The sequence below is a fragment of the Humulus lupulus genome, chromosome 4 (genome assembly GCF_963169125.1).
Source record: "Humulus lupulus chromosome 4, drHumLupu1.1, whole genome shotgun sequence".
In the NCBI taxonomy this organism is placed as follows: Eukaryota; Viridiplantae; Streptophyta; class Magnoliopsida; order Rosales; family Cannabaceae; genus Humulus; species Humulus lupulus.
In genome coordinates, this window is record NC_084796.1 from 169307081 (window position 1) to 169327333 (window position 20253).

General features: G+C 40.8%; 1 protein-coding gene across 1 annotated transcript in view; it reads right to left on the reverse strand.

Annotated features, from left to right (window-relative positions):
• Positions 1-10516, reverse strand: part of LOC133832660 (uncharacterized) — a 101030-nt gene extending 90514 nt beyond the window's left edge. Inside the window, exons 1-2 of the mRNA XM_062262970.1 lie at positions 10195-10516; positions 9772-10121 (exon numbers count right to left, since the gene is read on the reverse strand). Coding sequence (XP_062118954.1) covers positions 9772-10121; positions 10195-10260 — 416 coding nt within the window. The 5' untranslated portion in view covers positions 10261-10516. The remainder of the gene's footprint in view (positions 1-9771; positions 10122-10194) is intronic.
• Positions 10517-20253: the final 9737 nt, after the last annotated feature.

Genomic DNA, 20253 nt, shown 5'->3' on the forward strand with positions numbered 1-20253 from the left:
CTTTTCGACATTAATGTCGGTTGTTAGAGGGGGTAACTGAGTCAAGACCTCTTCAATATATCTATTTTCCCTAGCGAGATGGCTCCATAATTGGGCATTTTCCATCTCGACGACAATCAAGTATCCTGGATTAGGAGTTGGTGGGGTGACGCTGAACTTCCAGCATCTTCCTGACCCATTGGTTGTTTCTCAGGACGTTGTTGAACATCTGGGCCCCTTTCATTGGGAACACCAGTATGATGGGCCTCCTTCCCACCAATTTTCTCCATCTCATTATCATGCATCGATCGAGTGAGCACCATGATGAAAGTCGACTGAAACTTATGAATCACTAATTTCCTCTCAATGAAAGCACCAAACAGTTGACACAGTTTTTTGCCAACAATTTATTAAGAAATTAAACAGGTAGATTAGTGCTGAATTATAAACTGTAATGAAATAATAAACACTCTCTTGAACACACACAAATTTTACATGGTTCAGTGTTTAAAATCCACCTAGTCCATGAGTAAATATTATTACTTTTCTCTCTCAATTTCTGCAGAGTTTTGGTAATACAAAAAATGGTCGTCTCCTTCCCTATCCAATATTCCTAGTATTTATAGGGAAATTCCATGGACAGGTTTGGGTAACTGCGTGAATAAATATGGCATCCATTTTATACAGATTATTGCCATTTACATTGTGATATGATTTTATAACATAATAGAATATACTCTTGCTATCTCAGATAATCATTGATAGATATGTGATACTACCTAGGCATTAATGAGCGTATAAAGAGCCTCTGAATCTCTTGGGATCCTTCAGTATGCATTCTGCACAAGTTTCCACGACATGAATATCTCACCCGAGCTCGTGTTCAACGACTATCTGAACCCTAACTCATAGTAAGATTAGAATGCCCAAAGTTGGACCTGGTTATTATAAGTCTCGAACTCAATTGTTATCCTAAAGGCGGTTTCAAAATAAACTGTGTATCGTGATATCGAACCTCCAAACTCGAGCTGTTCACATCCCTGTTAGCCAGATATTCTACTTGGCTGTTTTTCTACATATTCATCTGCCAGTTGTACTCGAACTAATTGAACTCGTGCTAATTTCAAGGTAAAACAATAGCCTACGCGTCTAGACAACTGAAGGAGTATGAATATATTGGGGTTTTATGCCCTAATTAAAATTCAATTTCTTTGTAATTTCATTTATTATCAATAAAAGAATAGAAATCATTTTTTTAACTTGGTCAATCACTTTGCTCACATGTTTTATTTTCATGATTATTTGTTTAATATAATCCCGAGCATATAGCTAATCACATTTATAGTGACGTAATCACAGTGGAATATAAATATGATTATATGTTTAAAATAAGTTAGGCCTAAGATTACTCAGTGCACAAGATTTACACTAACTTGCCAATCTACAATATGATCTACTTACACATTGTAGTGTTATGTTCTTTTCAGAATATTAGCAAAGTAGATAAGATCAGATGTATTTGTTACATCTGATTGGACCGATATTAACAGTAGAAAGGATAAGTAAACATACCGTTATTATCTATTCTAGTCATATCATATAGTTGACCATAGGTCAATTCAATCTCAATTCTGAGTTGTTAGTATTCTAACTGATTGTATTATTTATGTTCTTTGACTTGTTCGTTACCAGCTTACCCTACGGACTAGTCCATACTTACATCTTGGGAACTCGGTAGTATAATTGAGTGGGAGTGTTAATCATAGATATGAACATCTATGGCTTCTGGTGAAGAAGTACAACGATGGTTTACTTTTAGTTTGGTTTGAGGTGTTAAATGATAGAGATCTCATTTGAGTAATTGATATTAGTTTCTGAAATATCATTTACAAGGAACTAAGTGTTTTAAGGATAAAATAAAATGAGGGGTAAAACGGTATTTTAGTCCCATCTCATTGTAGACCGTCTATAGGGGATTGAGTGACAATTAGGGTTGTAACAATGGATAATTAATAACGTATATATATTGCTTATAGAGCGTTCTATGAATTCAAGAGTGCAATTCTGAGTCTTTACTGGAGTCACGAGGAATTAATAAGTTAATACATTTATTTGTTAAATTTATGATTATTTACCCAACAAACAGCTGTTGGTGACATGGCAAGAACTTTTGACACGTGGTCGACACGTGGCAGAGATACTGTTCGCCTATCGACCAGAAATATTTCCACATGCGAAGTTCAAGTTTTATATACGACCAGTTTGGTCGTATACTCCGTTTATTTATGTAAAGATCTGTACAGTTGTGATGAGATCCGAGAATAGCTCTTCATTATGACTTTGGTATCCATTTATTAAGGAAAGATATGACCGATTAATTCATGTAATCCTCCTTGAGCCTATAAATATGGATGATATAGCTCAAGGGAGGGGACTTTTGATCTTTTGATTTCTTTCTAAATTGCATTACTATTATCCACTGTTTGTATTGTTTTCTTATTCTAAGGTCTGTGAAACTCAGGAACCCTAGTTCTTTGATCACACCTTTGGAGCTCAATATCAATAATAGTATCAAGTGGACGTAGGTCATTACCAATCACTGGGGCCGAACCACTATAATCCTTTGTGTTCTTACTTTCCATTAGATCATTTTGTCAAGCTTTGTGCTACTTTTTTGTCATTTATCTGACTCCATATCATTGGCCAGAACGAGGGTCAACATTCTGGTGCTTTCATTGAGAGTCGAACTCAAGAAGATCTAATGGCGAAAACTACCAAGAAGACTGGACAGGCTGCCGCTGCACCATCCCAGCCTCCTCCCCCAAATGTGGCTAAAGACGAACCTCATTTGGAGTTTGACGAAGAGGAGTTGGATTATGAGACCCTGAAGACAACACTGGGGGTGTTGCAAGATGAGTTGGCCAATCAGGAGAATGATGCCGAGATAATGGCATCGCAGCAAAGGGAGATAGAGCGCCAGCGTCAGGAGCTGAGCGAGCGGCAGGCGGAGATGGACCGTCGGCAGAGGGATGCCATGGCAGACCTTGAGGCAGCCATCCAGCTAGCTAGGAATCAAGCTGCGCCAACCTCCCAGCCTGATCAACCCCTAAGTGGACCACCTCAAAGGGGTCCTAATCCTAGTCCCCCGCTCCAGCCAATAAGTCCTCAGAGGCCAGAGAAGCCACCTATGCCTCAGTATGATATCCCACCTAGGGATCCTGAGACAAAGCCTCTGTCTCAGGCTGGTCGAGGCTATCCCCCACGCCCGAGGCAGAATAGGGCCAGGCAACAGCTTTGCAACCCAAGACACCCAAGTGGTGAAGAGCCACATCCACCGAGCAGGGGGCAGCGTCCTTCTACCAACAGGAGGAACTCAGAGACAGGCTCTGCGGTCAGGGGCCCCCCACGGCATGACAATGCACAAGGACCCACCGACCAATGTTGGCCTCCCCCTAACGCTCAGGAAATGCTAGCCCAAGGGGGCAATAGAGGGAATAGTCGGTCGCACCATAGCCAGTCATGGTTCAGAGATGGCCGCGGCTATAATGAGGCTGACTCAGGCAGAGGAAATGCTAGTCGGAGGAACGAAGAGAGAGGTGGAGGCAGGAGCCCCCCACCTAGAGAAGACCGACAAGCAGGTCATAACACTGGGGGGCAGCCCAGGCAAAATAATGTCTTTAGCCGGCTTGGAGCTAGCGAGCAGCGGCGAAGAGACGATGATTTGAGGGATGTACTCAACGACCGCCGAGAAAGGCACAATGAGTACATTCCCCTGGCACCAGAGGCCCAAGCGATCCCGGAAGCCGTTCAGGCTCAAATCGATGCCCTGAACCAGGCTATGTAGCAGCTGGTCGGGGGGCGGACATCGCACATTGAGTATGATCAGAGGAGAGGCAACCCTTTCGTACAAAGGATTGCTGTGGCAGAAACCCCCAGCAAATTCAAGATGCTGAATCTGCCAAATTTTGATGGGTATGGAGATCTGGTATCTCATGTCAACAAGTTTGAGATACAAATGGATATTCAGAAAGTCTCTGAAGATGCTCACTGCAGGATCTTCCCAGCGACACTTTCTGATGTCGCCCAGGAGTGGTTCTTTAAGTTCCCTCCTGCAAGTATAGTATCCTGTGAGATGTTCGTGAATGAGTTTTACGGACAGTTCTACACGGGTCGTGTGAACCCCACCGAGGTGAACCAACTGGTCGAGATACGCCAGGAAGAGGGGGAGCCCTTGAAGGAATACGTTCAGTGCTTCATGCGAGTTGTAGCAGGAGCTAAGACTGTGGGCGATGAAGGCAAGATGATGGCCCTAACTGCTGGGGTTAGGCGCCATTCTCCCCTCTGGAGTAGCCTCAGAAAGAATGGGGTTAAAAGTACCCAAGAGTTTTTAGATCGAGTATATCGGTACATCACGCTCGAGGATGCGATTGCCAATGAAGGGAAATTGTCAGCAAAAGACAAGGGGCCCAAGGAAAAACCCACCAAAGCTGCCAATGGGTCGAAGCCCAATGGCAACAGCAAAGGCAACGGGAATGGCAATGGTAAGAATGGTGGAAAGTGGGCGAGCAACGAACCCTCGACCTCCAAGAGTAAGCACCCCAAAGGTAATCGGTATGAACTGAGATTCATCAATTACACTGCCCTTGTTGAAAGTCGAGCCAAGGTTTACCAGGAGACCAGCTCGAGCGTGCCCTACAAATGACCCGCACCAATAAGGAAAGATATCTCCAAGAGAGATTCAACAAAGTTCTGTTGTTTTCATAACGATTGCGGGAACGACACCAATGAGTGTAACCAGCTGAAGGATGAAATTGAGTTCCTGATAAGACAGGGACATTTAAGAAGATATGTACGAGCCGTGGGAGGTTCTCAGCGAGAGGCTCAAGGTGGCAACGATTCGGCGCTTGCACGCCAACGCTAGCCACCTTTACAGCCAACTCCCGTGGTAGGTACCCTACTCACCATCTTCGGAGGCCCACATCTTGCAAGAGATAGTGGGAAAGTGAGGGAATGATATGCTCGAACCCTATGGCATGACCTGGACATCGAGATGATGAGTGTCGAGGATCTTGCACCAAAAAAGGCTCGAACAGGGGAGGAACTGATCACCTTCTCTGAAGACGAAACCCAGCACGTGCGATTCCCACACTCCGATCCGCTGGTCGTGGATGTACAGATCGCGAATATGATGGTGAAAAGGGTGTTGGTCGATACAGGAAGTTCGGTCAACATCCTATATAAGTCATCGCTGGAAAGGATGAAGTTGTCCATGAAGGACCTGGAGCCGTGGAACCAAACCATTTATGGTTTTTCCAGAGAAGGGCTCGCCCCAGTAGGGTCAATTAGACTCCCAGTCACAGCAGGCACTGCACCTGCTAACAGGACATTACTCACTACTTTTATAGTAGTTGATTGTCCTTCAGCGTACAACACTGTGATAGGGAGACCAATTCTGGTCCTGCGAGCCGTCACTTCTATATGGCACCTCGCCATGAAATTCCCAATGGACACAGGGGTAGGATGCGTGTTGGGAAACCAGAGGGAAGCGAGGGAGTGCTACAACGCCTCAATCACCAAGGCAAAGAAAGGTGTATCGAGAGATGCCACCGGGAAGGAGTTGCAAATGGAAACTGATGTTCAAGCCCGCTCATGTGACAATCTCACCAAATAAGGCATTGCCCAAAGTGAGGATAGAGACTTAGATCCTCGCTTTGGGGATTTTGAAGAAGAAGTGGGACCCATCGAGGACCTTGAAGAGGTCCAACTCGATGAGGAAAATCTGACCAGAGTTGTGAAACTCGGTAAAAACGTAGAGACAACAACAAAACAAGCATTGGTGGAGTTCTTAAGGAGGAACCAGGATGTCTTTGGTTGGTTGCATAAAGACATGGTCGGGATAGATCCTGTAGTCATCAGCCATGTCCTGAACATCGACAAAAGCTTTCCACCAGTGCAACAAAAAAGAAGGCTGCTCGACAAAGATAGATCAAAGGCCTTAAAAGAGGAAGTCGAGAAGCTGAAGGAGAATGGGTTCATCAGGGTGGCGTTTTATCCATCGTGGGTCTCTAATCCTGTACTCATGCCCAAGCCGAATGGAAAGTGGCGTACGTGCGTGGATTTTACAGACCTAAATAAAGCCTGCCCCAAAGACTGTTTCCCACTCCCAAGAATCGACCAGCTGGTCGTTGCCACTGCAGGACACGAGATCTTCTCATTCATGGATGCATACTCTGGGTATAATCAAATCAGTATGCATCCCCCTGATGAGGAGCACACTAGCTTTCAAACTGATACAAGGCTCTACTGTTACAAGGTGATGCCCTTTGGTTTGAAAAACGCTGGTGCGACTTACCAGAGACTCGTCAACCACATGTTTAAGGAGTTGATCGGCACAAACATGGAGGTTTACGTCGATGACATGTTGGTTAAGTCAGAGAAAGCAGAAGGGCATGTAAGGGATTTGCAGGAATGCTTCAACGTCCTGAATAAATATAAGATGAAGCTAAATCCCCTTAAATGCTCCTTCGGAGTAGGATCAGGGAAGTTCTTGGGATTTATAGTTAAATCAAGAGGAATTGAAGCTAATCCTGAGAAAATAAAAGCCCTGATCGAGATGAAGTCGCCAGTGAAAATTAAGGATGTCCAAAGCCTGATTGGGAGGATTGCTGCTCTCAGTAGATTCATTTCAAAATCGACAGACAAGTGCGTCCCATTTTTTAATTTACTCAGAGGCAATAAGAAATTTGAATGGACAGATGAGTGCGAACAGGCCTTTCAAGCACTAAAAATGCATATGGCGCAACCACCCATCCTGTCAAAGCCAGTCGATAAGGAGACTTTGTTCATCTACCTCGCAATCATGAATTATGCTGCTAGTGCTGTTCTTGTAAGAGAAGAGGAAGGTGTGCAGAAGGCTGTCTATTCCGTAAGCAAAAGGCTGATCGGAGCAGAATTAAGGTATCCCCCCATCGAAAGGTTAGCATATTGCTTAGTTTGGCCTCTAGGAAGCTGCGGCCTTACTTCCAAGCTCATCCGATTACGGTATTGACTGACCAGCCTCTTCGGCAAGTCCTGCAAAAGCCAAAGGCTGCAGGAAGATTACTAAAGTGGGCAGTCGAACTCGAGCAATTCGACATATCTTACCTGCCGCGAGCAGCGATAAAAGGACAAGCCTTAGCTGACTTCATCGCCGAATTCACAGAGCCCGCGGGTGGCAAGCAGATTGAGGAACCTAGCGAGCCTGAATATCAAATCCAAGCAACCTCGTGGAAATTGGTCATAGACGGTTCATCTATCAAATCCCACACAAGAGCAGGAGTGATATTGATAACGCCGGAAGGGCATCGATTTCACTGTGCAATTAGATTTGAGTTCATTGCTTCTAACAATGAGGCTGAATATGAAGCATTACTCGTTGGACTGCAGTTAGCCAAGGATATGAACATAAAAGTGCTTGACATCTATAGTGATTCTCAGTTGGTGGTAAATCAAATCATGGGAGAGTACCAGGCGCGAGTTTTGAAGATGGTCGCCTATCTGAACAAAGCAAAGGATCTGTTAGCCCAGTTAGACAGATACACTCTCCAGCAAATACCTCGCGATCAGAATTCCAACGCGGACGATTTCGTAAAGTTGGCAAGTGCAAAGGACGCTGACACTCTGAACATAGTGTCAGTCGAGCGACTATCAACACCAAGCATCCAAGCAGCAGAAACCACTCTGGTCATCCAGATGGAAGATACGTGGATGACACCTTATGTAGAATATCTGTCAAGTGGCGTGCTACCAGTGGACAGAAACAAAGGCAGGACCCTTCAGCGGCAAGCTGCTAGGTATATCCTGGTTGAGGGGATCCTATACCGAAGGGGTTACTCAGTGCCACTCCTCAGATGTATAACAAAGGAGAAAGCCAAAGAGTTAATGAAAGAGGTGCATGAAGGCTTTTTCAGGGACCACGCTGGGGGGCAAAGCCTGCCAAAAAAGATCCTAAGGCAGGGATATTTCTGGCCAACAATGAATGAAGACTCAATGGAGTTCGTGTGAAGATGTGACAAGTGTCAGAGATTTTCTAAAATCCCACGAGCAGCTCCCAACGAGATAAAGCAGATGCAGAGTCCATGTCCCTTCGCAGTTTGGGGAATAGATCTAATTGGATCCTTGCCTACAGGAGAAGGTGGTGTAAAGTACGCAGTGGTTGTCGTCGATTACTTGACCAAATGGGCCGAGGCTGAGCCACTCGCAACCATAACGACCAAGAAAGTGCTTGACTTCATAGTCAAAAATATCATTTGTCGCTATGGAATACCGAGAAAGATCATCTCAGACAATGGCACCCAGTTCGACAGTGATCTATTCACGGACTTCTGCAAACGTCATGATATTATCAAAAGCTTTTCTTCAGTCGCTCATCCACAAGAGAATGGGCAATTCGAAGCAGTTAACAAAACACTGAAGGATACCCTGAAGAAAAGACTTGAAGAAGCTAAGGGAGCATGGTCAGAGCAGTTGCCTGAAGTCCTTTGGTCGTACAGAACTTCCCACCGAACAGCAATAAGTCATACCCTGTTTTCCTTAGCGTACGGGTATGAAGCCATGTTGCTTGTCGAGTTAGATCCACCCTCGCACCACAGATTAACATATGACCAGGACTCTAATAGCTAGCTACTGATGGAATCCTTGGAGACCTTGTACTCCGAAGAGTTTTCCTTAACACCCGCGAGCAAGCTGCTGGAGTACTCGGGCCAAATTGGGAAGGGCCTTACCCGATTGATGAAGTCCTTCACCCAGGCACTTATAAACTTGCCCGCTTAAACAGAGATCTCGTTCCTCACTATTGGAATGGAGAACACCTGCGCAAGTATTACCAATGAACAATTCTTCTTAAAGAATTGGCTTGTATAAATTTTACTTTTCACAAGTTTCGGAAAAATGTAAGATCTTATTGATCACTTGTACAGACATGTTTAGTCCATTTATTACGAGAAATATAAGGGACTGTGTTCAGCCAGTCATTTCTTGCCAACTATTGTATTTATTACAAGTATTTCCTCATTACGTGTGTTGTTTTGCTATATTATAATGCTAATCATATTGCTACGAGCAGTAATGTTCGAGCAGGTTTTAGTCAAGGAAAGTGACCAAGGACCTAAAGCTCCCCGATCACTTGGGGGCATATAAGGTACAAGTAAGCAAAGCATATCGTTAAAAGGTATGTAAACACATGAGCAAAATAAGTGAAAGCATGCTAGGGCACATGGAGTATTTTTCAAAATTTTGATATTTTGTTAAATCAAACCAAAGTGCTATGCTAAGTTCGGTCATGTGAACAATTAGATGTTATAATAATATGCAAATATATTGTAATATCAAAGCGATCCTTTTACACTGCAAGCAGTAACTGCTTGGATGTAATTGTTCAAAATAAAAGTAAAAGCTGCCCGTGCAGCAAACCAAAAAATTAAATTGTCTTTACATCACGACCCGTAGGTCGTGTAAATAAAAAGAAGAAACAGAAACAGGAAAGACTAAGGAGCTCAAGGATTTCGAGGAGCCGGAGGATCTTGGGGAAGGTTATGATCGACAACGCCTGCAGCCTCGTTGTCTGCCCCGTCCATTCCGGCGGCCAGCGAGATTTCAGGGGAAGCAGGATCCCTTGATCTTTCTTCCTCAGCCAACTAAGCAGCGCAGCGAGCAAGCTCGGAATCTCTCGCATTCTCGAGAAGGTAGTCGAAGTTGGCACCCTGATTATGCTTCCAAAAATCATAGAAGCATCGAAGAGTGGCACTCTTGTACCTTTCCAAGTTGCCGGCGTTGGCCTTCTCTAACTCCTTAATCCGGCCCTCTAGAATTGTGGTCTCCTGCCTGCTCGCAGCCAAGTCAACCTCAAGCTGTTGGGCCGCGTGAAAGTTAAAGCAGTTGGACTCCTTATATTGGTCCCTCTGCTCGCGAACTTTCTCCAGAGACCTTTGCTTCTCCTCCAACTCCTTAGCCCGTTTGGCCTTTTCCTCAACCACCAATGCCAACTGTTCAGCATGTTTGGCCTCAGCAGTTTTAAGTTCATCCTCATGACGTTGCTCCAAAGTTCTGGCATGCTCGATGACGGCACCCAAGCGGATTCGGCCGGCAGTGAGGTTCAGCATGGCCTGCAAGCCAGGGTGGAAGTTAGACAAACAATAAAATAAAGAAGACCTGTTTCCCCAGAAAAAGATGACTTACACTGGTGAACTCGTTCAGGGCGTGGTTCAAAATTAGGTCAACTTCCATTGTCTCTGTAGCAGCCATTGCCTCTCGGCAGCGGTCGTACTTCGCAATCTTGGTGATCCTCTCTTTGACCAGTTTAAAGGCGCGACCAACCGTCTCTCCCCCGGTTGGAGCAGGATCAACCTGCTGAGTTTGGTCGGTCGAAGCCTCGGGAGGAGGAGTCGATCCAGCCGGAGCAGAAGGAGTTTGCTGCTCGCAGGGAGAAGATGGAGTTGTGGTGGCGGAGGGCCTATCCTTCGAAGGGCCTGTATTTCAAGCCTTCTTTGCCTGAGGTGCTTTGCTACTCTCCCCGTGGTGTCTCTTGCTAGTCTTCTTCTTTCTTAGGGGAGCCGCGATAGCCTCAGGAGTGCTATAGATGTCGAACACATTGACGAATTCCATGTATGAAAAAGAAGAACAATGTTGAATAGTGAGATAGCATGAATGACCAAGTATATTACATCAGAAAAAGAAGTAAAGAAAGATTGTAAAGTCAAATACCCGAGCTATAATTACTGGTGACTATACTATAGACTTTACTAGTCTTATACTCACTCTTCGATACGAAGAAGTCTAGACCTAAATTTAGAGCATATTTAAAATTGTTGTCCCCGTCGAATAGGTGACAGGGAATTGGCAAATTGTCTAAAAGTGAAATAACTGTACCATTATCATCTGAAGAATCATCAGAGAGTTCGACAGGCTCGGTGGCCTTCTTTTTTCCTTTCCCCAAGGGGGCCGAGGGCCTCTCTGCGGGAGGAGTACCAGCAGGTTCCCTGATTGTGACCCCAGTCGGTCTCCTTCGTGGAGGTGACGCTGGAGGTTGCTGCTCGGGTTCCTCCTCAGCAAAGGCACTCCCTGCTGAAGGCACCCTCGTGTCCGGTTGAGGGGCCAAGAGGTCAACCAACCTAAGGTTAGCCTCTGTAACCAGATGCTTGACGCTCTTTTCTGTGTCAGTCATGCTGGCTAGGAGCGCCGATCTCAACTCCATGTCCGGAGTTGGGTTTGGTCACAACAACGGGCCTGGAAGACATTAACAGTTTAAGAAAATGTGGAGGAGAACACTAAGTGAAGAAGTAGCAGCCAGTGATACGAAAGTTTTACCTCCTTGAGTGAAGGCCAGGTTGTCTGCGATCATGTCAGTAGTGAGGAAGTACTCTTGGTAGTACTTCCCCACATTTGATATGTGGGTGGTGTCAATCAGGAAGGTGCGCCCGGTTTCCTGATGGCAGAAGTGAAAAAACCTCGTGCCTTCTTGGTTGGGGTTAGATTTGAGGTCGAAAAGGTAGTTGACCTCATGAGGCATTGGCACGGGCCATTTCTTGTGGCTGTACAAGATATAGAGTGTTGTGAGCATCCTATATCCGTTTGGAGTTATTTGAAAGGGGGCAACTCCAAAATAGTTTGCCACCCCCTGAAAAAATGAGTGAAGAGGCAAGGTAGCCCCTGCCTCGATATGAAACCTCGACCAGGCGCTGAAGGTGCCTCCAGGAAGATTCGCCCTTTGGTCTTGGTTGGGTCTAACTAAGGTCACCCCCGGGAGACCGTATTTCCTTATATAATTAGCAATCATTCTGATTGTCACTCTTCTTTCAGGAACTACATACCACTCAACATCTGGTTGAATGGTGTGTCGAGGTCGGGCATGTCTTTGGATGTTGGGGTCGGGAGCATTTTCATCTCAACCATTGGTCGAGGGAGCATCAGCCGAAGGAGCAGGCTGATGAGAAGGATCAGAGGTTCTCCTTTTCTGGGCTTTGGTTTTGGTGCGAGCCATATTTTGAGTCAAGACAGGGGAAATGTTTGGATTGGCACGAGAAAATGGAATTTTGGGTATCGATGACGAGGGTTGTTCTTCGTCCTCGAGCAGTTGAGCTAGCAGGTCATCGTCGATAGGTCTTTCTCCTCCCCACGGGTCTTTCATGTAAACTACAAACAGAGAAAGGAGGAGATAAGACGCAATGCCTGGGAGCTTATGTTGAAAGTTGGAATAATGTTGCTCGCGTCTACGACCAGAAACATTCTAACCAAAACACTAAGTTTTATGCAAACAGTTTGAAAAACGGATCAAAAAGTGAAAGTAAAAAGTTTTTCTGGAAAAAGCTTTTTCAACTCCAAAGGGGCGGGAATAACCCAGTTTTTCAGCTAACTTAAAAATCAAATTTTTACTTCGATTTTACGCCCTAAACCTATGATCCTGACTATCAAACTGGTTCCTAACTCCTACAGAGCGAAAATACACTACCCTATCAAGCATCAAATGGTATACGTAAAATCCTCACGAATCTTTACCCAAGAACACAAAAAGTTTCAGAACTCAAAAGCAGTATGCATGGCATCTCAAAGGGTTTAAAAGTTGAAGAAATTTACCTGGATGAAGGTTGGAGGTTCTAAAATGGAAGGACTTTGGGCGTGCGAACAAAGGATCCTTAGAACAGCGACGGAAGACCTTTGAAGTTTTGAGCTTTGAGATGGAGTTCTTGAGAGTTCTTGGCAAGGAAATGGCGAGTAAAAAGTTAAAAGGTAAATGTGAGGATTATTTATAAAGGCTGAGATATGTTGAAAAGGGGTAATCATGAGTTACCTTTTTCAAGGCATGGGGGAGTGTAATAGCCGTCGGAAAGGTTACTTAGAAACCGAAAAGGCATGATTGGACGTGATTAGGTCACCGTTTTCAAGAACGCATGAGATGCTCTGACAGATTTCGTGGGGCATACAAAAGGTTAGTTTCCTAAGTTTACTTATTGCTGGTCGCAATAAATAAACTTGGGGGGCAAATGTTTACCCAACAAATAACTGTTGGTGACGTGGTAGAGATACTGTTCGCCTATCGACCAGAAATATTTCCACAAGCGACGTTCAAGTTTTATATACGACCAGTTTGGTCGTATACTCCGTTTATTTATGTAAAGATCTGTACAGTAGTAATGAGATCCGAGAATATCTCTTCATTATGACTTTGGTATCCATTTATTAAGGAAAGATATGACTGATTAATTCATGTAATCCTCCTTGAGCCTATAAATATGCAAGATATAGCTCAAGGGAGGGGACTTTTGATCTTTTGATTTCTTTTTGAATTGCAGTACTATTATCCATTGTTTGTGTTGTTTTCTTATTCTAAGGTCTGTGAAACTCAGGAACCCTAGTTCTTTGATCACACCTTTGGAGCTCAATATCAATAATAGTATCAAGTGGACGCAGGTCATTACCAATCACTTGGGTCGAACCACTATAATCTTTTGTGTTCTTACTTTCCATTAGATCATTTTGTCAAGCTTTGTACTACTTTTTTGTCGTTTATCTGACTCCGTGTCGTTGGCCAGAACGAGGGTCAACAATGATAACTTATTGGAGCTTGATTTCATAGGCCCATGGTCTCAACTGTACCTTGGATAAAATCTTCTAGATAGCCTCAATTAATTGATTTAATTATCAATTAGAATTATCAAAGTTGACCAGGTCAATTTTGGGTAGTTACATAGAGTTATCTAATTTAGAGAAGAAAAGAGAAATTAGGGCATATTTATTAATTAAGATAAATTGGTGTCTAAATTAATAAATAAGTTTAAATCAAGGTTCAAATTATAAATAATTAATTTGATAAATGATTTAATTAATTAATCAATAGAAAATAATACAGACCTTGATTTTAAGTCCAACGGGCTTATAATTAAAATGGAAATTTCACGGGCCTATGGCCCATAAGAATTTTGACTTAGGGCTGATAATTGGCTTTTATTTTATTAATTTTTTAATTAAATAAGTAACCTAATTGAGCCTATAAAAGTAATCCTAAGTGAGAGTTGAAAACATATGTTTAGAAGATCAAAAAGACAATCTACAAATCTATTTTTCATATTCTAGGATTTTAGAATCTCTCTACAGCATAAGTCCTTTTTCTAAGCCTTAATTTTTCTCTTCTATTCTTCTTCTCTTTGTATCTATCTCATGTGTTGAGAATCGCCCACTCTAGTCTAGGTGGTTCTAAGGATTCTTTGGAAGGCTGTGTTAGAGAAACTGAAGGAAGGATTCAATCATACCGCTGCACAATAATGTAAGTGTTCTTATCATTATTTATGTATGAATTCAATTTTAGAAGCATGTTCTAGGTTTTCTTATATTAATATGTTTAATATACGATTGACATGAAAATAAACAAGTTATTGCATTAGTTTTCCCAACAACTAGCCTTAAAGCCTTTGGTAATCTTTATTTTCATGCATGAACATGGTAAAATTGAATTATTTGATGTGTTGAGTAATCAGGTGGATTTCATATTTTTTATGACGCATATTGAATTTTATGTGATTATTAGCTTATTTGGGATTTTTTGTTTTATTTTCTTTGCAAATAAATTTTATATAAATACTTTATTTGATGTAAAACATGGTAAAAATGATTTAGAAAACGTTTTTGGGTTGAAAAATTACACAAATTTTATTAAAAAAAATTTCTTTCGAGCATTTGCTGCGGCTTGCGATAGTTTTTTCTTAAAATTTGATTTTTGAATGTATTTTTTAATAGGTTAATACAAAAATATCAGATCTTTTCTATTATTTAAAAATATGTTATTTGAAATATGATATTTTTGTTCTTTAATCTTTTAAAAAATAAATATTTTCTACAAATATTCAAATTCAAATTTAAAAATAACATAACTAATTAATTTTAAATATTTTTATATATTAAAATATTAGAATTAAGATATCAGATATTAAAGATATATTTTAATATGTGATATTTTTTAAAATCCGATATTTGAAGATATTAATATCTGATTATTCTATGAATTTTAATATTTAATTATTTGAAATTTGAAAATTTGTTGACTAAATATTTTTATGGATATTTGAATTTGTTTAACTGTCGATATTTTTGCAAAAACAGCAGATGATATTTATTTTAAAAATTTATAACTAGTTAATTTTTTAAAAACATAACGTTTTTCAAACCAATTAATAAAATATTTTTTAATAAATGGGATTTAAATTAACTTTTGTTAATTGTTGATAAATCTTATTTAAATTAAATTAAATTAATATTTTTCAAAATGACCTAAACTAAGTTGATTGTTGATAAATGAAATTTAAATTAACTTTGGTTGATTGTCGATAAATTTTATTTAAATTGACTTATTTATTTTTTGCAAAATTTAATTAATTCGAATTTTGGATAAATTCTAGAAAATTAATTGTGATATTTTTGCAAATGAAATAAATTGTGGTATTTTTACATAAATTCATAGACTTGCTCATATAGTAACATGATTAGTCCCATCCGATTATAACATGTCTGTTTGAACTATATGTGATATTTTTGAAATTGGGCTTAGATGCATATAATGACTCATATGTTTGCTTAGTATATGGATTTTTCAAAATAAAATATTCATAAAATGATAAATTTTATTTGGGCCCATTAGAAAATGTAAAGTTTAAATTCCTCTCTTGTGGGTGGTTCCACTTGTAAAGACTCATTTGCTTTGCATGACTATAGTGAGCCTAATCAATTAATAAAATGAATGTTTAAATTCTTGTCTTTTGGACCTTGTATGGAAGTATGTGGGCCTTAGTAGTGGGAACGACATACTAGACCTAACCCTCTCCATACAAGCCGAATTGTTGAGGCTCATTTGCCTAAGTTGAACTTCATTGTATAAGTTCATTATAATAGTTAAACATAAATATTGATTAGCAACAAATTAGTTCTAATTTAATTGAATTTGTTTCAATGTGACACTTTAGAATTAATAGAAAATTATAGGACTTTGGTTTTAAAATTTTAATCTTATAATTTCTTGGAGAACCATAGTCATTAAATTTTTGAAAATTAATAATAAAAATACTATTTTATTAATGAGCTTATTTTAAAAATTATATTCGATCTCCATCGTTAGTTCAACAATGTCAATAGCTTAATGGGGTCTCAAGACGCTTTGATTCATCCCCATACGGAAGGTGTTCATTAATTATTTTGACAAGGTTAAATTTCAAAAGATAGATAATTATATGTCAAATTCTACTAGACTCACCCTTACGGTTACTACTGAGACTAAATCTATTGATTATCGAAACTGTGGTCTAGCTTATAAATAAGAGATTTTGTTTTCTTATTTTGATCGAATAGTAGGTTGTTAATAATGGTGTCCATTGGTAAATGAGTTTACAACTATATTTAAATAATAATATTTTTTTACTCTCGCCAATCGGGACAACAATATCATAGATTAGTTAAAAACCTAAAGAAATAGAGATATGATTATTTTGGTATTTTTTCCATATCTTACATATTTATGGTATACGTTGTTCTATTTCATGAAATTAGAGTGAATAGTAGTTTTATTGAGCAAATGTGATTGATTTCTATTTTATTGATAATATGTAGTTTTAAGTATGGCTGTGTCTACTCCCATCCTTTCTCAACTTTCGATGGAAAAACTCACTGGAGAAAACTTCCTTAAATGGAAGCAAAAACATCAACTTTGCGTTGATTGGTGACAACTCCAGGTTCACCATGACTGAGGAATCCCCGGAAGTTCAGGCTGAAGGAGCTACCAAGTTTGTGAGGGATAAGTATGAGCGTTGGCAGGCGGCTAACAACAAGGCACGATACTGCATGTTGACTAGTATGGTCGACACTCTCAAGACAAAGATGGAGAATGTCGAGACGACCTACGAAATCATGGATCAACTCCAAGACATGTTTGGTGCCAAGTCAACTCATACTCATTTTGTGGTCACTAAGAAATATGCCAATGCTTGGATGGCACCGTCTCAACATGTTTGCGTTCATCTGATCAAAATGACAAACTACTTTCAGGAAGCTGAACTACATGGAGCAATAATAGATGAGGAAACTTAGGTCAGCTTAATCCTCAACAATATCTCTCTTGCTTTACTGTCGTTCACCACCTACTATGTGTTGAATAAACTCAACTAGGGTCTGACGCAGCTCATGAATGAGCTTCAGACATTTGAGTCTATCATGGGTGGACCAAGTAAGGGAGGAGAAAAGAAGACTCTTGTTACTGCTACTGATCCAGCTACGGCTAATGCTAACCAAGCTTTGGTTGTGAAACAGGATTGCCCCAAATTTCTAGCAGCGAAAAATAAAGCTTCTTGAATCATGGGAGGAAGTGGACGAAGGTTGCTTAAAGCTTAGAGTTGGGAACAGAGCATTCGTTGCGGTCCATGCTAGAGGAAGAGCTCGCTTGAAGTTCGGAAATAAATATTTAATTTTGAAAGATGTATTCTTTATTCCAGATTTTAGTGGAAATTTAATTTCAGTTTCCATGTTGCAATTAGAAAAATTTGTTATGAATTTCACAAGTTCTAATATTTATTTCTTTCAATGGATCACAATTGTGTATTGCATGTTTGGAAAACAGGCTTTATATTCTGCGACCTAACGAACCCATCACTCTTAATAATGAATTATTCAAAGTAGATAAACCTAGGACCAGTAAACGTCAAAAGACCGATAATGAAAACATGATGTATTTATGGCACTTGAGACTAGGTCACATTGGCTATGATAGGATTCAAAGGACGGACCTTTGAGGGAACTCACCTTAGGTGAATTACTTGCCTGTGAATCTTGTCTAAAAGGCAAACTGACCAAGCGTCCATTCTCTGCAAAGGGTGATAAGGTCAAGGAACCACTTGGACTTATTCATTCAGATGTTTGTGGACCTTTGAATGTACAAGACATGGGTGTTTTTGAGTATTTCTTCACTTTCAATGACGATTACTCTAGATACTCACGTCTTTACCTAATGCATAGGAAATTAGAAACATTTTCATAGATTCAGGAATACCTAGCTATGGCTCAGAACAAGGTAGGTAAAACATTAAAGATCTTGCGATTTGATAGGGGAGAAGAATATTTGGATATGCAGTTCCAAGATCATTTAACTAAACTTGGGATTTTATCACAACTTACTACCCCGGGTACTCCGCAAAAAAATGGTGTAGCGGAATGCTGGAATAAAACTTTATTGAAAATGGTTAGATGCATGCTTAGTTACTCAACTCTACGAACTTCATTCTAGGGACATGCAATTGAAACCGCACATGACATTCTCAATGCCGTGCTATCCAAATCAATCCCCAAAACACCTTTAGAATGCTGGAATGGTCGTGAACCTAGTTTACGCCATTATAGAATCTGGGGGTGTCCTGCCCACGTCCTGAGGAAAACATAAGGAAAGATAGAACCGTGAACTGAAGTTTTCATGTTTGTTGGCTATTCTAAAGGCACTCAGGGTGGACTTTTCTATAGTCATTTAGAAAAGAAAGTGTTTATGTCAATGAATGCTACTTTTCTAGAAAATGACTATGTCCAAAACTTCAAACCACACAACAAAGTAGTTTTAGAGGAGATGGTTGAAGAACTGACTCCAACCAATGTTCCATCATCATCAATGCGTCTTGATGATGAAATTCCCACTCTTCATGACCAAACGACGCAAGTCAATTTAAATGAAGAAAGTACCGCTATTCCTGAGCAAACAGTCACAAAGCCTCGTCGTAGTGGGAGGGTTTCTAGGAACCTAGTTCGCTATGGTTTGGATGGTGAAACAAATATGGTTGTTGGTGACACTAGTGATGATGATCTGTTGTCTTTCAAACAAGCAATGGCTAGCCCTGTCAGGTGTAACGACCCAAAATTACTAATAAGGCTTAAGGACCTTGATTAGTGTGCCGGGAGGGCATAATTGGAAGTTATGTGAATTACTGGTAAAAATGCATGTTTATGAGTATTAGATAAGCATGCGAGCCCTGTTTAGCTTGTAAGGGCATAATTGTAATTTTGGCCCGTTAGGGCATAAATGTGATTATTTGTGATAAATTGCTGAGACTACATTATTATGTGGATATATATGCAGCATACGGCACAAGGCAATCCTAGGGAGTAAGTTAGCAGGAAAGTCACAACGGGACTTGATACCCGACTCGGGGCGAGTCAAGGGGTATTTTGGGTAATAGACATTTATTTGAGTTATCGGGTTATGAAAATAAATAATTGGAGATATATTTGAGGTTAGAAAGCTTAGGAGGGAATATTGGGGAAATTTACCGTTTTGCTCTCGGGGACGTTTTTGGTACCCCAAGCCTTGGGATTACCTTAAGAGACTTAAGTTAGATAAGACAAAAGGTAGGAAATGTGTTAGAAGCTTGTTGAACCGACTCTCCCTCTCTAGTGCTCTCTCTCTCTTCTCTCAAGCTAACTTGTGGTATCCCAGGGAATTTGGGCTAGAAACTCAGGGATTTGAGCTGGAATGTTGGGGAGTATTTTAGTAGCAATTTGGAGGTTCAATCAGAAATTTAGGTAAGCATTGAGTTATGAAATAGCTGTTTAAATTCTGTAGCTTTGGCTGGTTCTAAGTGTTTTTGGGTTCTTGATATTGAAGATTGAATTGAGGCTAAGGACTTGGGAATTAGCTCAGCAACTGCTTGGTGGACTTCTTCTTCAGTAAAGGTAAGCTTTTAATTATAGTTTAGCATTTGAATTCTGGGAATTTCTATTTGTTCTAAGAGGTTTATAAGCTTTTGGGTTTCAAGGATTGAAGTGGGATTTCGAGGAGTTTCTAAGTTAGGTTTTTGTTGGGTTTTGCTATTGGAAATATGTTAAAGTGTTTGTGATGATTAAAATATGTTGTTGGGGGTGATTTTGGGTTAGTTTGGTTGAGATTTGGTGGATGAAAATGGAGATTTTTCTGGGTTCCAAGGGGTCGGGCCGCGACTCGGTTCTTGGTGTGCCGCTACCCTCTAGAACAGAGGTGTGCCAGGAAGAAGAGCTGGGCGCGGCCTGTGTCTGCTGTCTGGGGAGGCTAGGCCTCTGGTTGGAGGCGGGTCGCGACTCTTAAGGGTATTTTCTGCTTTCAGGAGGTTTTAGGTGTGGGAACCTAACCTAGGGTTCTCGGGGTCGATTCCACTACTGTGCTTGGTGGAATTTGATGTCCCGAAGGCTAGAACTTTGTCTGGAAACCCTTATTCATTTATTGTTGATGGAATCCTTTATCATGGTTAT